Source organism: Columba livia, chromosome 8, assembly GCF_036013475.1.
Source record: "Columba livia isolate bColLiv1 breed racing homer chromosome 8, bColLiv1.pat.W.v2, whole genome shotgun sequence".
In the NCBI taxonomy this organism is placed as follows: domain Eukaryota; kingdom Metazoa; phylum Chordata; class Aves; order Columbiformes; family Columbidae; genus Columba; species Columba livia.
Genome location: NC_088609.1, coordinates 7,202,032 through 7,225,895, shown reverse-complemented (window position 1 = coordinate 7,225,895; position 23,864 = coordinate 7,202,032). Strand labels below are relative to the sequence as shown.

Below are 23,864 nucleotides of genomic sequence, written 5' to 3'. Positions count from 1 at the left end.
AGGTTAGTGTTTGTGTTAATTGTTTGACTTGCCTTGAAATGGGAAGCTCAAAGCACTGTGTTTTGCTGAATGTTATCTATCAAACTTCCCTAAAGCGGCTGAAGCTACGGTGAATTAGCAAGAGATAGAGAACTTAGTATATTGTTTTTGATTGTTTAGCAGCAGAGCAATACAAACAAAAGAGTGAATTTCAGTAAGCTTTCCTGCAGTGGGGTTGTTGGCTAGGAGACAGACTCTTTGCAGAGGTCCTAAACCTGGTGTTTAGGCATGTAATTACAAAAAAATAAGATCACCTGGCACTGCTGTGGTGTTCCTCATTGACTGCTTAGCTGTGGGGTAGTTACCCTAAACTGGGATGCATTTATGGGTTGTTTTCTAAGTGTCACTTATAATTCCCATTAATACTGGTCAGTGAAAGGCCACATTGAGAGAAACACATTGTTCAGTCCTAAAACAGACTATTAGAAAGGAGATGGGAAAATCTGTTTAAAATACAACCAAGACAGACTTCCAAGCTTGCGTATTATCATGTTAAAGCAGAGGCATGGCTTTAGGTATGCTGTAACTGTCCTTTTCCCCTGCACTTTACTAATTTGTTATGATTTGAGATCTTACATGCATTTCAGGTCTTGGCGTCTGGCTTTGTTACATCCACCCATTCATTATTTCCTCCTACCAAAAGCTTAAAACACTCTTCATCACACAGTTACCCCCTGTGCTCCACCCCCTGAGCCTACAGGGAGGTGGGCTTGTAATTTTTGAAACCATTAAAGCTATTATAGAAACAACATGTTGATTTGTTAATGGAGAAGTGGGCTTTAATCTATAGTATAAACTGCTCTGGTACCGCAGTGCTTCATATCACCAAAGTGAAGGTTACCCTTCCAGGGAATGCTCTTGTGTTTTTGGAAATTAGATAATGATCCTGTGTTCTGAGCAGTGTCATGGTGAATACCCTGTGAAGTGTGGTTGTCTGAAGCTTAAAGGGAAACAGAATTTAATATCCAGGAATTGGTGTTCGTGATAAATGAGGAAGAACCACTATTTCCTTTCCTATGAGCATTTAGTGTTCTTAGTCAGCTGCCTGTATCTTTATTTTTCAGCCATATGCAATCTGAAAATGAGACAGGTAAAATCACAGCAAGCTTAGTCTGGTCCTTCTGTTATTATTTTCCTTTGGTGTATAACATTCAACCCTAAACTGTGGGGATTTTCTATTGTATTCTGCTGTTCTACTTTTCCTTGCTTTAAGTCTACTTTCTGCCCCTGCGGTTCCTTTGTGTTGTTCAATATACAGAACCTTCTGTTTCTTCTGTGCTTTTTGTCATTCCTGTTTTTGCATAACTTAATGTACCTATTTTTTTTTCCTTATTGCTTTCTTGAGTAGGCCCTGTAGAAAACAATAATTTTGCAAATATTATAGACCCAGGCAGGATCTCTCAGCAAAGCATATTTTAATAACAATTTTGCAAGACTGGGTGTTCTACCTAAAGGTAGGCACACTGAATAGGGCAAAAAGCCCCTGCTTCTATCCCCCAAAATCCCGGCTGCAATTTCCCTCCCCTATTCCCCATTGGTTGGGTACCTCAGGGTTTACAGACTATCCTGATGCATACAATACCCTTCCCCTTATGGATTCCTGGTACTTTGGCTACACTTCCCCCTAAATTAACTTGTAAATACAGGTATCGGTATGTATACAGGTGTCAGTACATATTCCGGGAAGAGACTGTATATTCCATTAAGAATTCATAGTCCAATGTCTCTCAGTCCTTCCCCCCTAAATCGGTTTGAAAATACAGGTATCGGTATATATACAGGTGTCAGTACATATTCTGGGAAAAGACCGTCTTCTACATTACAAATTCCTAGTCCGATGTCTCTCGGTCCTTCCCCCTTGCTGGGGTCAGACGACAGGTCCTCAGTTTTGTAAAAACAACTGTTCTTTGTCAAATGTTCCTTACAGCCCTCTTCCTTCTTGCCCTGTTAGCACAGTATCTTCCTATCTGACTGTGCTCTTAGTGAAATAGTTTGTTCCCCAGTTCCTTGCCTTTGCTGACAGACAAAGGATGCCAGCTCTAAAACCAGGAATGCAGACATGCATGAAGTTACCATGTTTAATTATTAAAAAACTGAGATCTTGACATGAGTAAAAATCCCTGCAGTTAAGAAAACTGTCTTCTAATAGCTAATCCTATTTAGTTAGCCATTTTTTTTTCCACTGGTAGGGTGGTAAGTTTAGAAAAGGAAGACTCTTATCATACAGATAAGTGAGAGGCATGAGTACACAAGATGGTTCATGCAACATGTCTCTAGCAGAACTAACGGCACATCTGTGCTTTCTCTTCCAATTTTGACTGTAGAGGCTTTCTGTTGTGCTTTGCCCTAGGACAGATTTTCTTCCCTTTTTTGATGCTTGAACTTAAAGCTGTTTTAATCCTACTTCATTAGTGTGAGGAAGCATAGGAATTTTTGTTCAGAGAGCATCAGTAGTTGAGACAGTAGCTGTTTTCAAAGTGTTTTATGTCTTTGTATTGAAACTGGTACTCATGGAGATGCTGTAAGGATTTTGTAACAAAAGCTCCAAGTATTGCCCTTTAGGAAGGATGGCTGATTAACACCAGTTTGAGTCCTGCTCTGCCACAGCTTCCAGTCTGATATTTAACAAATGACTGTTGCTTTGCTTTAGACCTTCTTCGGCATAGTACAAATTTTACCCTACTCTGTAGGATTGTCAAGAGAATAAAATATCAAAAAGTGCTACAAAAATATCCCCTGTAGTATCAAGTCACAATATTAGCATGCCCTGACTGAGAATGTTCTGTAGGCTGTGAATTTAACACATGTGAGAATAAGCATTTACTGGTAGTGAAGGGTACAGCATGGTTAGCACTACTGAGGGAAGTCACCCACAAAACTGGTAACTTTACTAGCAAAGTGTTTCAGCAAAAATTGTGGATCTTATTGTTTAGTTGTAGACATCTGAGTAGGCTAGATGGTTAACTTCTTAGAGGGCTTGGAAATAAATCTTACTAGAATTCATATCCTCATTGGAACAATTTTAATGCATCTTGTCACAAGTCTGGAGAACAATTCGACTTCCAGAAAGCAGTTTTCTAGATTTAGAAAAACTTCACTGTTGGGGATGAGATGCTTGTGCTGCTGTTTCCTGATTGCCTCTTGTGTAAAAGAACAGACACATCACTGGATGACATGTTCGCTCTCAGCTTTGTATGTTAGCACTGATGCAATTTTAAATCTGAAAAAGATTACGACAGTGCATCTCTGGCCTGGTCTGTGAGGAGGAATGCTGAGTCCTTTTAGCAGCATGCCTCCAAAGACAGCTGTGCGGTTACCGCTCGGGTCTGCACTCTCCCCAGTGATCCCCACCCCGCATCTCCAGGCACAAACGGGAGATGAATCTCAACAGCTGCAGAAGGCTCGATTTGGGGATCTTAATTAGAGTAAGGAGTTATTTGAAGTGTTTCTTTTCATAAGCGTCTAATGATGGTTGTAAGGGCTATGTATCCCCATTCAAGTTGTCAAGATAATGCTAAACTCTTTATAGAGGTTGAGTTCGGCTGGTCTAAGCCTGGACGGGGTTCCACATCCCTCTAAACATAAATAATACTCATATAGACCATAGTGTTTCTCTGTGCTCTACAAATGTGCTCTCAGTTCTTCCTCTTTTCCCCTGCCCAGGTTATCACTTTTTTTTCCCATGCTGATTTTTCGAGTTGTAATTTTTCCTTGAGAGCAGGCTACCACCGTTATGTGATATACTGCTTCCATAACACAGGCAAAGTGCCCTATAAAGCTGATTTGAGACCTCCACACCCAGACCTGAGTATTTTTCCTCCCCAGTTCAAACTGTGTAGCCTCATCTAAGTGTTCCTGCTCCGGCAGGGGGATTGAACTAGATGATCTTTTGAGGTCCCTTCCAGTGTCTAAAAATTATTAAAAAAACCCCAAAACAACAAAAACCCCCTGCATTTTGTGTATTTGTCTTAGATTACAGCAGCCACCTTCATGTTTCAAGAACAAAGCCAAGACTGTCCATTTCCCTGTAATTATATTGTACCTGTCATTACATAGGAAGCCCTGCCCTTTCTTCAGAAGTATGGTCATTAGATTCCATATATTTTAATTGTGTGAGTCATTTAGGTTTAGTTCTGCTGCTAGAGCATGCACCTATTGTGTCTAATGTAATTTCCCCTTAATGGGGCCAACAGTAGCAGTACCCATAGTATGAAGTCTGTTACAAATAAGCTGTCTACAACATTAACAACACATAATTTTCAAAAGATTTACCAGAGATTTTCAAAGTAAGAAGACTTACATTAATTTTGGCTAAGATGGAGAGGATTGTAAGTTTATCTAGAAAATACCTAACCCTGAAGTAAATTTATAGGGTACAGACAGCTTCAATCCTGGTCATCTGAATTGCAATATAAGACTGAATTGGTGAAAACTTGTCAAAAGAGAAGCTTGTCCCCACCACCACCACCTTAAAGAGCCAAAGGCAGTATTTCTTCATAAGAGATCACTTCCGAAAGTTTCTAAGAAAAAGGATCATCTCTTATCTGGTTTAAGGGTGGGATTTTTCAACATGTATTTTACTTCAGTGCTCGTTGAGTTCTTGGCCTTAGTGGAATGAATGAAAACTTGATTATAACCCAGTGCCAATGAACAGCAGCTCCTTGTTGCTGTCATTGAGTTGGTGACACTGACAGCTAAAGTAAAGGCCGGCTGTCCTTCACACTGAAGTAGATGTGAACTTGAAGTTGAATGACCACATGGATTATCTGACGAATATTTCTGCCAAAGGAGTCACAGATCTGTGAATAAATCTGTTAATCTAGTTTCTCTAGCAATTAGGAATGAAGCTGTTACACTGATAATATTCTGGCACACTTTAATTAGACGCAATTCTTAATACAGAAGTTTTACTAAACAGTCACATTTGACGTTACTAATAAGAGAACATGCCAACCTAGATTAATCAGTCCTTTTGTGGGCTGATTTTGCTTGGTCTGTTTGATCGTGATGATTTGATGTTTGCCATTACTCAGCTTTTCCAGCTTCAGAACCTGAGGTGTGACCCTGCATGTTTAATTTACTATTCTTTTTAGAGAAAAAAAAAATCATACTTTATGCAAGTCTCTGCTAGACATTCTCTAGGCTTATCTTCTGTATTTCAGTCATTGGTTTGTGTGTTGCTTGTCTCCATGTGTGCCTCACTTGATCTTTGTGGGTGCTTCAGGGGATTTCCTGTTCCGGGGTACAGGCAATCTACTGTTCATTAAGAAAGCATGACCTTAAGGGGTGTTTGTCCCAGAATCTCTGCTGATGCTTTATGAAGCAGCTTCAGCATCCTTCCTGAAGGAGCTTAGATGTGCTGGGTACTTCCAGGTTTCTAAATTTCAGCTCTTCTCTCAGTTTGTCAGGGACTGACCACGCAGGCTTTATAAAAAATTAACACTGTTATGCTTGTATGGTTTATTTTAGATTGTAAGAGACTTAGTTCTCAAAGCAATAATATGTCCATATAAACATCTTTCCTTGCCTCACTTCCCTCACTGGTTTTGACAGTTTTGGCACCCGCTCAGTTCTATAACCTGTCCAGGAAGTTGTTACTTCTAAGGAACACAGTTACATTGGCTTTAAGTGCTTAAAGTAGCCTGAAAGCAATGCAAAGACTGTTTCTGGCAATGATGTAGATGAACAGGAAACAAGTCATTAATTCTAAAGATCCTTCAAATAACTTTCAAATATTAATTAGCTTCTGATTCTATAAAGTCTTTCTAAGCTGAAAGACCCATTTGAAGAGGGCAGCTTCCAGTCCAAAGTTAATCAGACCTGCTTTGGGATGCTCTGTTGCTTGGTAAATAGCAATTCTTTAGCTGAGGTGTGTCTTGTATTATAGTTTACATCAAGGGTACTTTTTCAAAGAAATTCAAGTCAAGTAACATGTCACAATAGCATGGAATTCCAATAGAGAAGTGCCCTAAAAGGCAGAGTTTTAGTAGCATCTCAAGAAACTGGCAGTGATTTACTGTCTTGTACTAGTGCTAAATAAAAAGTCTCTGTAAGGATGAAAAAAGAGAAGCCGTTGGCTGGAAGCAGTATCTATGTGGGATGGGAAATGTTCTGCTTTCTAACTATTGCACAGATAAGAGCTACAGTTATTCCAATAACATTTGAATACAGGATTTCTGTAGGTAACTGCTGTAAAAGTAGAAATGTAACTGAAAAATCTTCTCCCTTGCTACTAAAACCCAGAGCTGCTTTAGTTTCCAGTACCTGGACAAGAGGCCAAAGTCAGAATTCTGTCTCTAAGTCAGAACTGAATACAAGTTCACCATGCTTCTGGTTACTCAAATATCTGATTTGGAGGAGGTTTGTACTGAAGAGCCTTAAAAGGGAGAATGATTTTGAGAGGAGCATTTGCAGGATTGCCTGTTGTCTTGGAATTTCCAATTTCAAGACAGCACCTGGTGTGCTGGTACAGCCGAGTAGCGAGCCCTGGTCCCAAAGGAAGCACTTAGTGGGGCTGGTTTGTGAAGGGATACAATACAGTCTGTGTAATCCAAGCAGTCAGCTGTCCTGACAACCTATATAGGCCAGCAACAACTGGGAATGTTTTGTTGTGGAGTGGAAGGAAGAAGGAATGAGGTAGAACTGTCAAATTAGAAAAAAAGAATCTTAAATTAACAAGATAAAGGGACCTTTCTTGGCCTTTCAGACCAGAAGATTTGGAGACACTGTAAGTAAGTTCCCTGCTGGATGGTACAGTTAGACTTCGGTCTCAATCTCAGTTCAAAATTCATATTTCATAAAACCACACTCCTAAATTGAGGAGCAGTTTTATGTACCTCCCTCAAAGTGAGCAGTATGGCACAACTGGTCAAAAATCTTGTCATGAAACTGAGTGCAGCTGATGTTCTTTTGTCAGAGGTCTTATTTTGGAGTTTGGTTAAGTCATCTTGCACTTCATTAATTTTCCCATCCTTTAATTGATGGTGATAGTAGAGTGCGGACACCATTCCTTCTGTGGGCTGCAAGTACTCCTCTGAGCTGTATGAATGGCTTGATTTCTCTGATTTGTATGCCCTAAAGTCACATTTTTGTCTTGTTCACGCATATCACAATATCAGTAATAACTCGTATCAACTTGAATGGCAGTTTCTGTGCATTTCTCCTTGTTGCTGCCACTGCTGCAGGTGTAAAAACTCTTACCAGTACCACAAGAGGCAAGGTGATATTGATCCATCCTCTCAGTTTATGATGTGCTATACTCCTTAGCTCTCCAGAAAAGCATATTACTACCCACAGTAACATCCACAAAAACTGAGGTTGTAAATGGATGCAATTTAGGAACTAACCAGTACTTTACAGAGCGAGAGGCAACAAACTGCTGAGTGAGCTGCAATGTTAGACCTCCCACTGGGTATTTCCAGCCCTTTCTGTCTTCCTTCTTTTTTCTGAATATATATATAGTAAGCAGAGTAAATTAAGCACCAGGGGAAGTGGCACCCAAAGGCAGAAGCAATAATAAAGGCTGGAGTAGCCTTCAGTTAAAAGCAGCTGACAATATTCCAACCAATCCTCTGAGCATCCCTGTCGTACCACCACAAGTACTGGCAGCAGGACAGATGTCTCATACACCTATACCAGTATTAAGTGGGAGGAAGGCTCTTTAAATAACTACCAGTGGGTCTCCTTACCTGACTGTGTCAACATTGAGTTGTTGTTTCACCCTATGAACAGGAAAAATTAGTCAGGTACTTACGTGGCTAGCAGGTGACAAAATGAAATCATTTTTTGCTTTTTCTAGTTGCTGGATCTGTTTTAGAAGGGAGTGAATACTGTCCTTGTCATTTGGTGTTTCTGTTCAAAAACCTATAAGCAACATGATGAAAATCAGAACAAAAGAAGACTAGATTTGGTTAAAATTGGGGGAATAGAACTCAATTGAACTTCATCACTGAAGTAGTCCAAATGAACACTTGTCTATAGTTTGCTTTTAGAGCAGCTGCATTTTGGGGGGGCTAAGGCACCATTAGTCCCTTCCCCTCTCACTGTTAATAGTAACATGCTTTTAAGTTACTTTGCATAAAATCCAGTCTTGAAAAGCCTGCCTTGCTCTTACAATATAGTTTCCATTGTCTGTCTCCTCTTACTCTGGGTGAATAGAAGGCTTTGTGGTATCAATTCAATAAAATAAGATTTCATTTACTTAGGATTTCTTCAAACCCCTTTACAATCCTAGATGAATCCATACAGCTGTTTTCCTCTTCGATATTTCCCCAGCACAAGGAGGAAATCTTTGCAGCGTTGTAGAAAAACAAACTGCTAGTGTTCAGATTAACATTGTAAATTAGCAACAGATCTTGGCTCTTATGGGGATTTGTCTTTTGACAAATGGAGATAAATCTGCAATACACTTTCTTTAACCACTCTTCTAGTTCAATAGTTTCCTTACAGTTATTTTATTTTTTTTTTTTTTTAAAGTGCTCCTCACCATATGATAGCAGTATCTGATGATTTAGCCAGATCATACACTGTACTAAACACTGATTATAGTAAATAACTTGCTGGAAGGCATAATGTTTTTGTTCAGTGAAAAGGTGCTAGAAATGAAAAAGCAATCAAACAGGAATGAAGAAAATGTCTTGTACTCAACTTTCTAACTTTTCTTCAACTCGCCCGTTTTTTGCTTGAAAGCTGCTAATAGACTGTGAGAGATGATGTGAAGAGAAAGAAGGCAAATAGCAAGATAAAGTTGCTGATAATATCAAGTTGTTAAAGACAGGAGATACAGAAGTTGACTGAAGAACTGCAGGAAGATCTTGCAAGTTGAAGAAGTGATACAAAATTCTGTGGAAGTATGTGGAAGAAGATGGTTCTAGCTTTTCATATGAGGTATTTAGCTCTGAGCCAACTACTACAACAGTAGAAATAAATCTTTGAGCTGTTATAAGACAGTATCATTACCATATTTAGAATTATAGTCCAAAAAGCAGAGCAATAGGAATAGAAAAATAGCATTCTGCTACTGTACAAAGCTATGATTTCAATATGGCATGCAATTCTGATCTGGGTTTCTAGAGAGATGTATGGTAGAGCTAGAAAAATGTCAAAGGAGGACTGTTTAAAGGTGACCAAAGGCAATAACAACATCAGAGTGCCCAAGACAAATGCTTCAGCTTGGAGGAGTGGTGGTGGAGGCAGAATAAGGTAAAGGCCTGTGAAGATCACAAGTGGTGGGGAAAGCACCAACAGGTAGCGATCATTTGGCATTGGCCACTATACAGACTGAAGAACTTCAAAAGAAATAAGAGCAGTTGAGTTGTTGATAACTTATCACATAAAAAATATCCTCCCAGAATGTTTAGTTTGCATTACTTCAAACAGCAACTAGGTAAAAAAATACAAGCAGCATGTTGTTGGGAAATTTAATTACAACAATGCCAGGTTTCGCTCAGAAAGACCTTGAGATACAACCTCTTGGAGGTTTGAGAAGTATTCTGGAATAATACCATTACCCTTTGCCCAGGCAGCTTCTGTTGGCAATGGTAGCAGCAGGACACTGGGCTGTGACCCAGAATGGCGGTTGTTACATGACTGAAGAATCCCAGCTGTCAGCTACTGACTTGCTATTGACATAAAGCGTTCTGCTAAACCTGAGGCGTGGGACTTGTTTTCCCTATCACGCTTCCTTTAGATGCTCTGTAGTTTTGATGTTAACCATCAAGAAGTACTTGTATTTCCTAAAAAGAAAAAATAATCTCAGTGCCTAACTTTACAGTAGTGTTGCCACTACAGAGGCAGATACGTATAAAATACGTTTGTATTTTAGCTGCATAAAATTCCTTCAAGTTGAATATATCAACTAGCCTCGTTCCTCTTCAGTTATTTTTAAAACATTGGTTTTCTTTTGTTATGTCAAAACCCCCAGATCTCTACTGAAATAATATCAGAAACCCACTTAATTGAATTAGCATTTTCAATCCACATCCACTCAACTCATAATAAACTTTGTCTATTAATTTACAGTTATCTTTCTTTGTAATAAAACTGACTTTATTACTACACCAGCAACTTAAACAATTGTGTTTTTTTGTAGGTTTGATGACTTTTAGAATAGGTTATTGAACTTGCGCAGTCTGTCATTTTTTTTTCCTTCAAAGCTCTATTAGTTCTGCGTTAACCTAGAAAGGCTTTTCTAAAAAAAAGTTATTTCTATGAGTACATTATTGTCTTAGTACTGAACTCAGACACACGAGGGCTAAACACCGCTGTTGGTGGACTTGAGACAGCAAATGTAGCGACACAGCCTGAAACTGTGAAGCTGTTGGGGTTGAGCTTGGAATTCTCTTCCTGCCGAGCCCAGGGTTTGTGTTACTTGGTTATTTGGCAGCTGTTGGATGTGGGGCTGGTGAATGGAGCCCCTTGTCTGCTCCGCAGAGCCAGTGACAAGTGACAAGTCTGGGTTTTGCCACCGGGAAGCGGCGCAGCAGCCAGGAGCTAAGTTTAGTGTGTTGGACGTGTTTCTCTGACCTCATACGTGCATGTTCATGCTGCCTCCCCCTAAAAGTGAATCAGCCCAGAGGGCTGAGGAGCAGCAAGACATAAAAGTCCCTCAGCTGAATGTTGGACTCTGGGGATCTCCTGACAAGGACCCTCATTAAGAGCTTTCCCTGGTTCTGTTGTTAACAAGACAGCATGTGATTTTTGGGCAAGTATTCATGCTAAAGCTCGGCTTTTCTTGGAGAAAAGAAAACGCTGGTTTATTTTCTAAGACAAATAGATTTCAAAGGAGGCAAGATCACAAGAGTATTTTAGTCTAACGAAGTAAATATTTTATAAAAGGAAAGCCCTTCTTTGTTCACGAGAAGAAAATGGCTGTGGACAATGGCTTGAACAGCATATTGCTTGCTGACAAATGAGGGTGGCAGTGTTGTGATTTATTTTTAGCTAGAGAATTTTTTTTTTTTTAAACAGAAGTACTCTAGCTTTGGCAGTTGCTGCATATTCAGTGTGGGTGGATGGAACTGAGAAGTCGCATCTGTGCTAACAAGCGTTTTGGGATTCCATTAAAAAAATTAAACTCATGTACTGGAAACTGAAGCTGTATCAGCTCACCTGGGGAGCTCTGCCCTCTGAATATCCTCCGAAAGGTAAGCAATGCTGCCTGTCCAAGGCACTTGCAAAAATAATTACTTGGGCCTCAAGTTGTGACATCAGCTGAAATTTGGGCTGTTAGATGTTTTCTTTCACTCCTGTGGGATTACCGCTCAGTGAGTTAGGTTGTACCCTCTCCTTCCAAGTTTTCCCTCTAACTAGGAAGGCTAAAAATAAATTTCAAAAAGCCAGCTGAGAAACAGATTAATGTGGTCATTGTTCCAGGTGCTGAGTCTAAGGAGAGGGCCTAATACTGTAGAACTTCTAATAATATCTAATTATGTCATTGGGAAAACAGCTTGGATGTTTATGTCATGTTAACTGGAAGGTCTGATCACTTAGTGCTTTACATCTGCAAAATAAACCTCCCACCAGTTAGACTGTGAGTGTAGGTATTTATTGCTTGCTTAGGGCTTGGTTGAGCCATGATTTTGCAAGTAGTCTTTTTGCAGAAGCACTCTTACTTAATGTTCGTCTTAACACTGTGAGTAAATAGCTATTCATTTGATTTGCTTAGAATTAGATGATATCTTGACTTTAATCTTGCCAGTATAAATCATAGAATATCCTGAATGGAAGGGCCCACAAGGATCACCCCTCAGGAATTCTGTTGAAGTGTAATCCACATTAAGCAACTTCTCTCCCAAAGTACCAATGAAACCAAAGTGCTAAATGACTTGCTGTAAGCTGTCTTAATGTTTGGCCATCCCACCTTTCCTGGAGAAGGACTGGGTGACCTACTCCTCCTTACCTTCATCCTGGAGAGTTTTACTGGAACTTAGCACGGCAGAGGAAGAATGCCAGACAGGCTTTTGATCTGCATGTACGCAGTTTCCCAGTTATCTTTGAAATCATAGCACTCCTTTCCCTACAACTGTTATTGTGGGAGTAGTTACTGTCCAGTGTAGGCAGGATTCAGAGGAACAAAGACTGGAACTTCATCACCTCAGTACTCAATGGAAATGGGTATGTAATACAGAGCATTTTAAATCAGTGGGTGTCTTTGTTTCTAGCTACCAGCAATTGCAAAGCTGTCTAGATTTATAGCAGCTGAATAAATCCTTAGTAAATAAGGTAGCAAACATTTTGATACAGTATTCAGGATTTTGAGAAGAGGTTACATTTGTAGCTTTTTTTTGTATATCACTTTATATTGAAATGTCTCGCTTCAGGAGAGTCTTTTTCTTATTATCTGTTGTGCCATTGTGTTTTGGTTCCTCACCCAGAGGCACATTCAAAGAAGTTAGATTGGTACTTTGAGTGGATTCTGGTGCTTCCTACCATTGCCAGTACTGTGACAGGAAACATCCATTGTGCCTTTTAATAGTTCTTAGGTCCAGCTCTCCTGTGCTCATGAGTTCCTCACCCTAAACTGTTCTTTAAATGCATGTAAAAACCTGCGTCACTTTGCTATCTGCCTTTATCCCAGGGTGACCGTCCTGCCAGAGTTCTGTGAGGACAGAAGAGCTTGGAGGTAATGAGAGCCACTCTATTGGGTTAGCAGCATTTGTACTGAAGATGATTAATACTTATCTACTTTGAAATTCTCTCTTAAAATAGAAATGCCACCAAAGGCTGCAGTAGAAGGTTTGGTCACTTACAGCCTATACAGTTGCTGATTTATGAAGAGATTTATGCATCTTGCATTGAATGGAAGATTTTCAAATGAATACTTTGGACCTTAAGCTTGATTTATTTCATTCTGGGTTCTGTACTAAAAATATACTACTTTACCAGGAGGAAGCAGAGAAAAAGTAGGGAAGTGCTGCATTAGGCTGATATTGGGAGAAATGGTACACACCTATGTACCACTGACATCTCAGGAAAGGGGCTAAGGGACAGCTTGGAATGTTTGGTAGTGTTGATAACAAAGGAAGAGGGTGACTGGAACCAGTGAACAGAATAAAGGTGATTTCTTCTATCAACATCAGTTTTAGTTTTGACACAGCTAACCTCTTATCATGTTCAGGTAGACAATGTCATGAATTCATACACTGATGTAACTAGTTAAGATCAGTCTGTCTTTCTCCTTCTACCAATTAAAATTCATTGACATCAGAAACCCAAACCCTGTTTGCCTTGAATTTTTATAATCAAGCTAGCCAAAAAGCATGTCTTCTAGGTGAAGAGCTACCGCTTTAACCATGAATAAATGCAGCTGTTTGTCATGTTGCAAAATAAATGTGCATTTAAGAGGTGAACTGTAGGAGAACCTATTAGGTTTCTCCATGTGCTTCTCTCTCTAATACCAAAGATCTCTGAAATAGAAAAGGTTAATAAAAGTGATATTTTCATAATTAAGGCAATACAGTGCTACTGACTTGGCTTGAAACATTTCTTTTTATATGATGTGAGCTGTTCATGATGCAATTCTGTCACTGACTCTGAAGTCTCCTCCCATTCTGTCTCTCCCAGCCTGGGACCATAAATAGAAACCTCTTCCTTGCCCATCCCAAGTTCTTGGCTTGGAGCTGTATTTCTTGGGTTTAATTAGTGGGTTGTTTACAGTACTTAAACCTTGCACCGCTCTGTGGGAGGCCCAAGGACTAACTATGGATCTGTGCTCAGCTCAAGCAAACCATGTTATTAGGAGTCTGATCACTTCCAGGAGAGGAACACCTAGGAATGGCATTTACTTAGGTTGCCTACATTTTACCAAAGCCATATGCAAGCTGTCTGACCCTTTTAAACTGGTGTTTATCACGGCCACATGTAAGTCAGCAGAAATTCTAGGTGGTCTGTTTAGGTAAGGGCTTAAGTCTGTTAAAGGGTAAAGAAAGTTCATAGGTCTGCTTCTGTGCTACCACATTATTAGACAGCAGGAACTTGGCCTGCTCAGCACTGGTTTGCCTTGAGTATTTTTGGTTAGTAGGAAGTGCTGAGACTTGGCTTCAGAAACAGAGCTACTGTAGAATTTGATACTGTTCCAATCGTGTCAGCAAAATAGGAAACCCACTTGCTGCTGTGTTATCAACTTTGTTTCCTTGTATTCACTAAGGCAGAAATCCTCCCACTTACAAGCTGGGTAAAGATCTTGAAGTCTAGTGATGTAAAGTGACGTATGCTTTGAAGATGGTAGAAAATAGCAGTTATACTGGCAGTCATTAGTTACTTGATGGTTTACTTTCTGTGCTGTAAAGTGACCAGTGCCTATTCTTTGGTAGTCTTAAAAGCAGATAAAATGAGTCTGTGTGCAAAATAGCATCACGGATATTTGTATCAGTAGTTTGAAAACTCGAAGTGAAAAGGAAGTGAAAAATGTGGCATATGGGGGGATCTTGGTGGCCTTGTATTAAAGCACCCCTTTCTGAAAAAGGCGCATTTGAGAAGCCAGAAGATAGAACACAATGTGTGTACATATATACACCCTCACATGTGTGTACACCCTATGGTTTTTGATTTTAAATGCTAACATACCAGATCGAGACTCTATGCAACAACCAGTGTTTACCCTATAACCCTTTCTTTGTCTCCATTCCATTGACAAACCAGTCACTTTGGCCTGCTGTCAGCACAACCAAATCCTTTTCAGAGATGTATTTCCATTTACACATTATTTTGTTTGATTAAGAAACATGGACAGTTGGTTCATAAGTTCAGAGTATAGAAAATTTTTGGACACTCCCTGAACTCCACATTTCAAAGTAGCATAGTCAGCAAGACTTCCTTACATTCAACTTTTTCCTACTGCTAGAAGAACTAGAGAAATACTTTTAAGTGGATGAGTTGCACAGGAAGGGTAACCACTCTCAGGAAATGGCTTTGAAGGGCACCACAGGGAATAACTTAAAGAGCTGGGAAGAGCTGCTTTGCCTGAAACATGGATTTTTCCACCGAGGAAGTTGAAAATACCAGAATTAAGATTTTATATTGTGCACTTACTGTGAAGGGAATAGGAACAGGATGTAGATGTGGTGGATGCAGATGTCAAGGTGATGGCCTACAGTGTAAAACAACTATCTAGGAAAATCGCTTGTGAAAGAAATAAAGCTCATCTAGAAGGTAGAAAGATGCCTGATTTTATTCAGCCTGGGTGCATTTGACAGGACCTTATGACCAGCTCCACGCTGTACAGGGACACCCCATATCCCTCCCTCTGAGAAACACCTTCAGGAGGGTGGTGGCTGGAAGGGTGCAGGGACAGAACTGCCCTGTTTTAGTAAACTTGCAGGTAAAATGTTACTTGCCCATAATGCCAGTGCTGGCCATGACTTGTTTCCCACCAGGAGCTCATTAACAGACCAGCCAGTCATTAAGCTTTGGCTAATGATATTCTTCTGGCAGACACTAAAATTGATGGGTTCAACAGATATATTTACAAGTTACATTATTAACCCAACCTAACTTTCTGCTACTTCTTCTTTGGTCCACATACCTGTTACTTACCTGTTGTATCTTAACTAACAAGTAAATTTGTTATTTCAGCTAAGGTTGTTAACTATCAGAGCTAAGACTAATTTAGTCACAAATCCATATGTAGCTTGTTATTTCCTGGAACCATTTCAGATACACCTGAAAAGTGTGTTTGTCACAAAGCTCATCCACATGTTTCTGAGGCTACGCTGCTTTTCCCTACTAATTCTGCTTATTCTTTGTGCATTAACAGATAAACTAAGGTTAATACAAATGCCAGTGTAATTAAGAGTGCTTGGAGCCAATAAGAGGGGAAAAATGAATTGCAAGAGGCAGAAACAAAGGGGAAAAGAGATAAAGCCTAGGAGCTCATAAATAAAGGAATCTCAACCTGTAACTGCTGGGTAGCACACTGCAGGATTTACTAAGCTTGGGTTTGGAGGAGGAGGAAAAGAGTTGCCCACCTGTCAGAGCTTTAGCAAGACAACAGTATGTGAGTATCCTAAGGCATTTTCTTTGTCTGGTTATTTTTTCCACAATACGTTAGGTTATGGTGGTGGGAGAAACAACTCATGTCACAGGCCATAAAGGGAAAAACACCACCTTGTCAGCACAGCATATCCACAGTCTTATATAGTGTTTGTCTACATCCACAGCCTTACAAAACACAAACATTTGGAACAAGCCAAGTTGCTTGTTTCTTACCTTTAGCCTGATGTGAGTCCTCATCACGTGGTGCAGCTGCCTTTCTCACAGCACAGTGGGGTTCATGGATTATAGAATGCTGCTTTTTTTTGCCTTGGTGGGCTGCAGCAGTTCCTCTCCCCCTGCAAAAGTCCAAAGCACTGACTTCCCTTTCCCTGCTCCCTTTTATACCCCTCTGTAGGCCCACCACCCTCCCAGGTATGAGATTGGTTTGTTCTTTAACCCTTCCTTGTCCATGTGTTAGGAGGAACCTGTCCTGCTACAAGCCATACAGCATTTGCTAGGAAACTAGGGCTTTTAGAGAATTCATCCACCAAATCATATTTTTTTTTGAGAGGTAATTTGGTGGTCTCCTTTTGGAGAGCTGTCCTGAGTCTTCCTAAATCAGCAAATACGCAGCTCAGAGTGGGTGTACTGTACTGCTCTTGCTCTCTGTTTCGTTCTAAAATGTTCAAGAGTGTTTACTTGCTCAGTGCTTGTACACCTCTTAGACGTGTATTTTCATTCACTCGCATCGTTTCCTGTTGATTCATGTAAGTAGTGCTCTAGCAATGGCATGTGGAGTGGAAAAATGAATCAATCTGGGCGGTCCCCTTAATGGGTGATCTGTTTTGTAATTCGTACAGAGGAATTTCTCCAAGGAAACTGTTTGCTTTCTTCCCAAACACTTTGTTGCCTAACTCTTAGCGGCACAAAACTCTGTCTTTATAGGTCATCTCAAAACTGTTTCAACTTGCAGTCCCCACATCCTCTGTTTGTCCTGCGTTCCCTGGGAAGCTCCACCCTCACTTCCAGCTAATAACCAAGTTAACCCGCAGCTTCATTTTCCCAGTTACTCCTTTGCCCTCTCGGCAGCGCTCGCTTTTTCTTTGGCCTCCAGCCTTGCGAGTGGTGATCGTCTGCGTGTGGCGGTGTTTGCACTGGCAGTGGCAGCCCAGGACTTCTCAGGTTGAGCAGCCTCTTCTGCTTGTTGCAAAGCGCAGCATGATTGTGGGGACCGTCCTCTTCCAGTCGAGCAGCTATGGCAAAGAGGGCAAGCTGCTCTGCTGCCTTGGCGAGGAAGCCTCTGAGCCTGGTGTGAGTTTCACAGGTATGATGCTCAGGGTTGTAATGCTGTGCTGTTCCTTTCCCGTATCTCTCTAAGTGCTTCGAGGTGGATGTGGGTCCTCCCAAGTCTCTCTTTATCTTGTAGGATGAGATCAGCCATGGGCAGGACTGAGATTACCTGATTTTATGCAGGTTTTAGGACTGTTGAAATGCTTCATTTTTATGAACAGTATTTCAGAAGTAGACACCACTTCAGCACTTGATGTGACTCTAAAATTTAAGATTTAGTATATACTGCCTCCTGCTCTTGGACCAAAGAGATTGGTAATTTGGCAGCACAGGGTGGGGGACAAAACACCCATTACATGTGGACTGAATAGGAAAAGAATTCATATCCGGAGAGAGGCCAGTTGTATTGTGGGAATAAAGGAAAGGAAGGAGATGGGTGAAGCATGACCATGAACTACTTGTACACTAAATGATGATGTAGGTTTTCCACTGTATAGGAAATGAAAGTGGTACTACATGATTTATAGTTAGCCTTTAAAAGGAGCTTCTATAAAACAGAACTTCCCAGCTCATTTCTTTACTCTTGTTGTGAATAGAACTTGAAGACTATTCAGTTGGATTAGTATCATTTGCGATCCGCTTTGGTTATCTTCTTTTCCTTAATGAGGTCTATGTGATTATCATGTTTCTCTGACCTTCCATATCCTTACGTATTGGATGGTATAGATCCCACACCGTATTGAGTCGCATAGGTTATTATGTGATAATAACCTGCAGTAGGTACTCTGGTGTCCTGGTAAACTCTCCTTTAGTAGATATTGGATAACCTTTACAGTTACTTACGCATCCAAGTCACTCTAAAAATGAAAGTGAAAGAAGTTAGTGAGACATGAACTCTTAAAAGCATTTGATTCTTAGGTGATGTGATTTTTAGGTAAGCACTGTAGCTAAGTGATTGAAGCTCCTCATCAAACATTAATTTCTGCTGGCTTTTTTTTTTTTGTACATAAAATAGGTGTTAAGAACATGTGCCAGCCTCCCAGGCATTCCCAGGGAAGCCATGGTAGCCCGACATCTGTTTGAATCCTGGCTGGCAACCCAGCACAGCCACCACAAGCGGTTTCATGTGGGCAGAGCTGCTCAGCACTAAGCAGCAGGTGACATCTCTGCTGGTTTTGCCTTGGTCGAAGTGGGCAGGCTTAGCTGGTCCCCGGCTTTGCTGCAGCAGCTCTGAGGCTGAGCTGAAATTTGGCTGGTTCAGGCTTTACCTGTGAGTGCACAGTTAAATGCTGAGCTCTGTGCTGACTGGTAAGCAGGGGTTGGGGGCTCAGGTCATGAGCGTTTCGGGCTTGAGAAAGAAACTTAAACAGAAATGTGTGATTTAAATCAAAGTCTACTTTAAAGTCTTTCACATTTTGGCAGATGTATAACTGGAAGTAAGCAGTTATTGAAACACCTTTAAGGTATTTGGGAGGTGAAAGGTGGGATATTTTTTGGAAACACTGCCTACTTTTGCATTTGCTCCTTAGCAGAGATGCATGAGTCAGATTTCTTGTATAGCACATCTGCTGAGTGACTTTGCTTAAGGCACTGAAACACTCTTAACACAATTCACTGTAGGAATATAAAGAATGCATTATTTAATTAAATATGTATTTCTACTCCATAAAGGAGCTGGATTTAGGAACGGGTGTTCTTTCCTGGCACTTCACAACTCGACATGCATATGCACATACCAAACCCTAAAAAAATAACAGAGGGACGTTGCTATAATATAGTAATGCAGGTAGTTGAGCAGACACTGGGATTTCCTCTCTTTCCCAGGATAGCACGCAGTCTGATGGGTTAGTATATTGTAAAACTAGTTGTGTTTGATGGTTAGGAGCAAGAAGCGTATCTGAGTATTGTATCCACAGATAATGCCATCAAAGAAGTGACATTTTGGTACCTTAATGTCTCTAGTCACTTCTGTCCTTGCTAAGAGAACTAGGGTGCTACTTCAGTGAGGCTTGGGAGGTAGGTTATTAATTAATTATGAGGTGAGCAGGTTATACGAGCAATATAACTCTGAATGATCATGAGAAATGCAGTGAAAAGCCACTTAGTTATGTGTTTAAAAACAAAGCAGAAAAAAGCTCAACCATTTACTTTGTCATGTACCTACAATACAGTAGAAAGATTGCATGTAGCTGCCGGGAACCCCTGTGTCCTCATTTTCCAGGCCTGAGCTCTGTCCTGTGACACAGATTTGGCATCTGTTTGCCTGTTACTTGGCACAGGCCTCTTCCTGTTTTGTGTCTCACTGACTTCTCAGTTTTCCTGCCCTGTATTGCATTGGAGCTCTTTGTTCTCTTTTAAAGTGCCTTATAGACAGGCTATCGCTTATGAATGTAAATCTCACAGGAGTGCAGGAACGGGGCGGGGGCATTATATACACACAGTCTCATGCTGTGGTCTGCTTAAAAATATCCTCAGCCTGACTTCTCAGCCCCCCAGAATCGCGCCAAGGCAATGATGAGTGAAGAAAGCATCCAGTTCTTTCAAGAGGACTTTTTTATGTTTAGTGCATTTACTTAAATATTTTTACAGTGAATTTCCATAATTGAGTTCAACAAGAGAATTTGGAAATACATATTGAGACAGGAACTTGTGTCAGTTGTACCATCAGAGAAAATATTTATATCTTTACCCCTTCATATTTTTTGCCCCCTTGAGCAGCCCACATGTATGAAACTGCATCACTTGCTCTTTCTTTTGTCTTAATATTGAAATTTATTCTGCTACATGTTCCTGGAAAACCTCTCTACAGGTTAGAAAGCCAATGATAGTCTTGGCGTGGACCAATGAAGTGTTCAGACAGTTTTGCTTTTTACTACATTTTTTTCCAAAACTCTGTGTATTTAGGTTATTTTTTGTGGTCACAGAGACTGTGGAGACTTTTGTCTATAAAAGAGGTCTGATTCTTTCCCTCCACTCCCTTGTACTATCAAATTTGCGTCAGTTGTCCAGTTTGCATCAGCTGGCTGTTTTAAACAGCCAAACAGAACTGCCTGGCTATTCAGAAACACAGGTACTAAATACCTGGCACCATCCGTGCTACTTTCTGTCCCTGTCAGTTTTCCACCTCTTCTTTACACAGCCTTGAAATGTATCACAAATCACCATAATTGCTGCTAATACTGAATCAGTTGCTGTCCCAATCTATAGATCACATGTACCATAATTTAGTCCGTCTTACCTGTATTTGCAATGTTGGTTTCAGATGCAAGCTGTCTGCTTCAGCCGCAGAAGTGATGAAGACATAAACCACAGCATTTCAGTGTTAAAAAGTTTCCTTCACTACTTCACGTCATTTTAAAAAGTGCTTTTTATTTTCTTATCCATTTTTTATCTGTGAATGCTTAAATACTTTCAAATAGTAATATATATAATGTAATAAATATTAAATATAAATTATATATACATAGTTTGCTACTTGGTTTATAGGCAGTTAATCACCTTCTCCAGCCTCTTAGAAGTAACTTGTAGGATCAAGAGTCAGCAAAGTGGGTATTGAAAAACACCGATCTAAGATGTGCTGGTGTGGTGTTCCCTCTCCATAAAGAGCTCTGCTGTGCAGTGGGTTTTGGTCTATTCACAACTGTACACAAAGTAATTTCCTCTTCTGTTCTTTCTTCAGAGGCCCTGCACCGCCCCTATGGTTGCGATGTCGAGCCCCAGGCACTGAATGAAGCCATCAGATGGAGCTCCAAGGAGAACCTGCTCGGAGCCACCGAGAGCGACCCCAATCTCTTTGTTGCACTTTACGATTTTGTAGCAAGCGGCGACAACACGCTCAGCATCACCAAAGGTGAGGCTGTGAATGCAGAGCAGCTACTAGGTTGAAAAATTAGCAACAGGGAACAGAATCCTTCTCCAGATAGGAATAGGAATGAGTGCAGTTAGAGAAGATTATTCTCTAAACCTATGATTATAAGCAGATGGTCTCTCTCTCACTTGTGTTGGAGAGACACCTGCCGGGCAGTTCTCCTGGTACAGATACGGGTTTGTGTAACAGTTGTTGCTCTTTGCTCCCCAAATCACTGGCTGCAGAGAGGAGGACCTTTGCATTATTGATGATAGCAAAACTCAGCTTTCAGCTTTGTCCCACTTTCAGCTGCGACAAAATCCAGAATTATGAAATGCACAGAGATTTTCTGTTTCTGCTCAGTACGTGTATCAAGATACGACCTGCTGTAGAACTGTGTTAAATCACATGCCATTAGAGGCTTCAAGAAGGATACAAACCTCATCCCTCCAAGAAAAAAAAGTCCATCTAGTCTAAGAAGCTGGACTACGGGAAGCTTTTTGAGTTCAGTCACTCACACTGCAGAAAATTAGGGAAAAGTATCCTAAGTATTCCATCTGAAACTTTACTTTGTAAATACTTTATATAAAGCAGTGTAGTTATGAGATCACTGCTGCAGATTTTTATCGTTAAACCCAGGCGTAGTCAGCTGATGGTGAGTGTATCCCTTAATGAGACCTGATAGATTGCACTGTGCTTATTTTCTTTCTGGTCATAGGTGAGAAGTTGCGAGTCCTGGGTTACAACCAGAATGGTGAATGGAGTGAGGTACGTTCGAAGAACGGGCAGGGCTGGGTACCAAGCAACTACATCACGCCGGTGAACAGCCTGGAAAAGCATTCGTGGTACCACGGGCCAGTGTCCCGCAGCGCAGCAGAGTATCTGTTGAGCAGCCTCATCAACGGCAGCTTCCTGGTTCGTGAAAGCGAGAGCAGCCCAGGGCAGCTGTCCATCTCGCTCAGGTACGAAGGACGTGTTTACCACTACAGGATCAATACCACCTCAGATGGAAAGGTGAGGATCTCTGGATAATGCTGTGGGGAGAGGAAATAAGGATATTAATTAAGAGGTGGTGCAGAATCTCAGGTTGCAGACTGTTAAGAGAGGGGTGTATGTGAGAGAAAACAGGTCCACTGGTTGATTAGTATAAAAAAAGAACACGTATGCCCAGAGTTTGGTGGTAACTCATTGAACAGCACTTTGGAAGAAGCGCAGATGGTACTTTTCCTGGCGGAAGGCAGCTAGGGAGCAAAGCAGTTGTAGTTTGATGCGACACCACTTAGAACAAGCAGAGCTTTGATAAGTCAGCAGTTTTGATCAGCATTTTTGAAGCCTTGATCAAATAGCAGTACAATGTGTTGAGTGATGCAGACATTGGCCTTGCAGTTGGCTGCAAGAATTGCGGTTTCTAGTCCTGTAAAGCGTGAGGCAGGAGACAGCACTGCTCTCAAGTGATAGCTTAGATCTGGCTGCCTTCCGCAGGTAAGAATCCCAAAGATTAACATTCATTTGTCCAGCAACACAACAAATATTCCAAAGTCTGGTTCCCTTACCTTTTTTCCCTTTTAAACCTGCTAGAATGTTTTTACCTGTTTCCCAGTGTTTCTGAGAGCTTCCAGCTGCCTTCGTTTAAGTAGATTCCTGGCTTGTTCTTCACAGGTATATGTGACAGCAGAAAGCCGTTTCAGCACGCTAGCAGAGCTAGTGCACCATCACTCGACGGTAGCAGATGGACTGGTGACAACTTTGCATTACCCAGCACCCAAGTGCAATAAGCCCACTGTCTATGGAGTGTCCCCCATCCACGACAAGTGGGAGATGGAGCGGACTGACATCACCATGAAGCACAAACTCGGGGGAGGGCAGTATGGCGAGGTGTACGTTGGTGTCTGGAAGAAATACAATCTCACAGTTGCTGTGAAAACATTAAAGGTGAGTTTTCAGATTGTTTTACGCTGTTTGTTTGGTTGCCATTTATCATAAGGGTAAGGAAATTGTAACATTCTCAGTTATACCTCCTAATGATATGAATATCAGCAAATGGACTGTGCTGATATGCATAACATCCATGCTTGAGAGTAGCTTTGCAGAACAAAGCTTATCGAACTTGCACCAGTGCATGTGGCTTAGAAACAAATCTAAATTTGCCCAGCAAGCACCTGCAGGAACTGCATGTCCAAGTCAGATCTGTACCATTTACTTACCAAGTCCTCTTCTCTCAGAAGAGCCATGGAAGCTTTAAGAAATCAAAGGTGTTTGAAATAGCTTCTACAACCACTCCCCTACTCCTGGAAAAAATCAGCTTCTCCATTTATCTTTCTTTTCAAAGCTTTCTGTTTAACATTAACAGCTACAGTTCAGGGGGATTGGGCTAGATGATCTTTTGAGGTCCCTTTCAACCCTAACATTCTGTGATTCTACATACCCACTAAGTAAGGGACCTTTCAAGCGTAATTTTTATAACTTGTCAGGGGAACTAAGTCAGTGGCCCTGACAATCTTCCTCTGACCAGCCACAACAGCTACAGAACAAGAAAGCCCAGCACTTTCTGGGTACTGCGGATCTGTGGCTTGGCCACACTGCAGGCCAGCCAGGCAGCTTTTTGGGGGTGTTGTATTTTGCTTTGGTAAAAGCCAAACCAGCAGAATGGAGTTAAGGATTCCATCACTGATATTCAGCTCAGATACCTGGTGTTCAGCAGACATTGGTCATGATA

At 41.0% G+C, this 23,864-nt stretch overlaps 1 protein-coding gene and 1 long non-coding RNA gene across 5 annotated transcripts in view; one reads left to right on the top strand and one right to left on the bottom strand.

The window, feature by feature from the left end:
• Positions 1-23,864, top strand: part of ABL2 (ABL proto-oncogene 2, non-receptor tyrosine kinase) — a 48,596-nt gene that overhangs the window by 11,474 nt on the left and 13,258 nt on the right. For 2 of the 4 annotated variants that reach the window (XM_065071737.1, XM_065071739.1), the window contains exons 2-4: positions 20,981-21,151; positions 21,867-22,162; positions 22,808-23,080. In XM_065071737.1, coding sequence (XP_064927809.1) covers positions 20,981-21,151; positions 21,867-22,162; positions 22,808-23,080 — 740 coding nt within the window. Of the gene's footprint in view, positions 1-7,810; positions 11,184-16,698; positions 17,336-20,980; positions 21,152-21,866; positions 22,163-22,807; positions 23,081-23,864 lie in introns of those variants that run through there. The other 2 variants (XM_065071740.1, XM_065071738.1) reach the window with 2 other exon arrangements.
• Positions 20,651-22,877, bottom strand: LOC110357811 (uncharacterized). Its single transcript, XR_002411715.2, has 2 exons — positions 22,738-22,877; positions 20,651-22,182 (listed from the first exon to the last, which is right to left on the bottom strand). It is a non-coding gene; the product is annotated as an uncharacterized LOC110357811 (long non-coding RNA).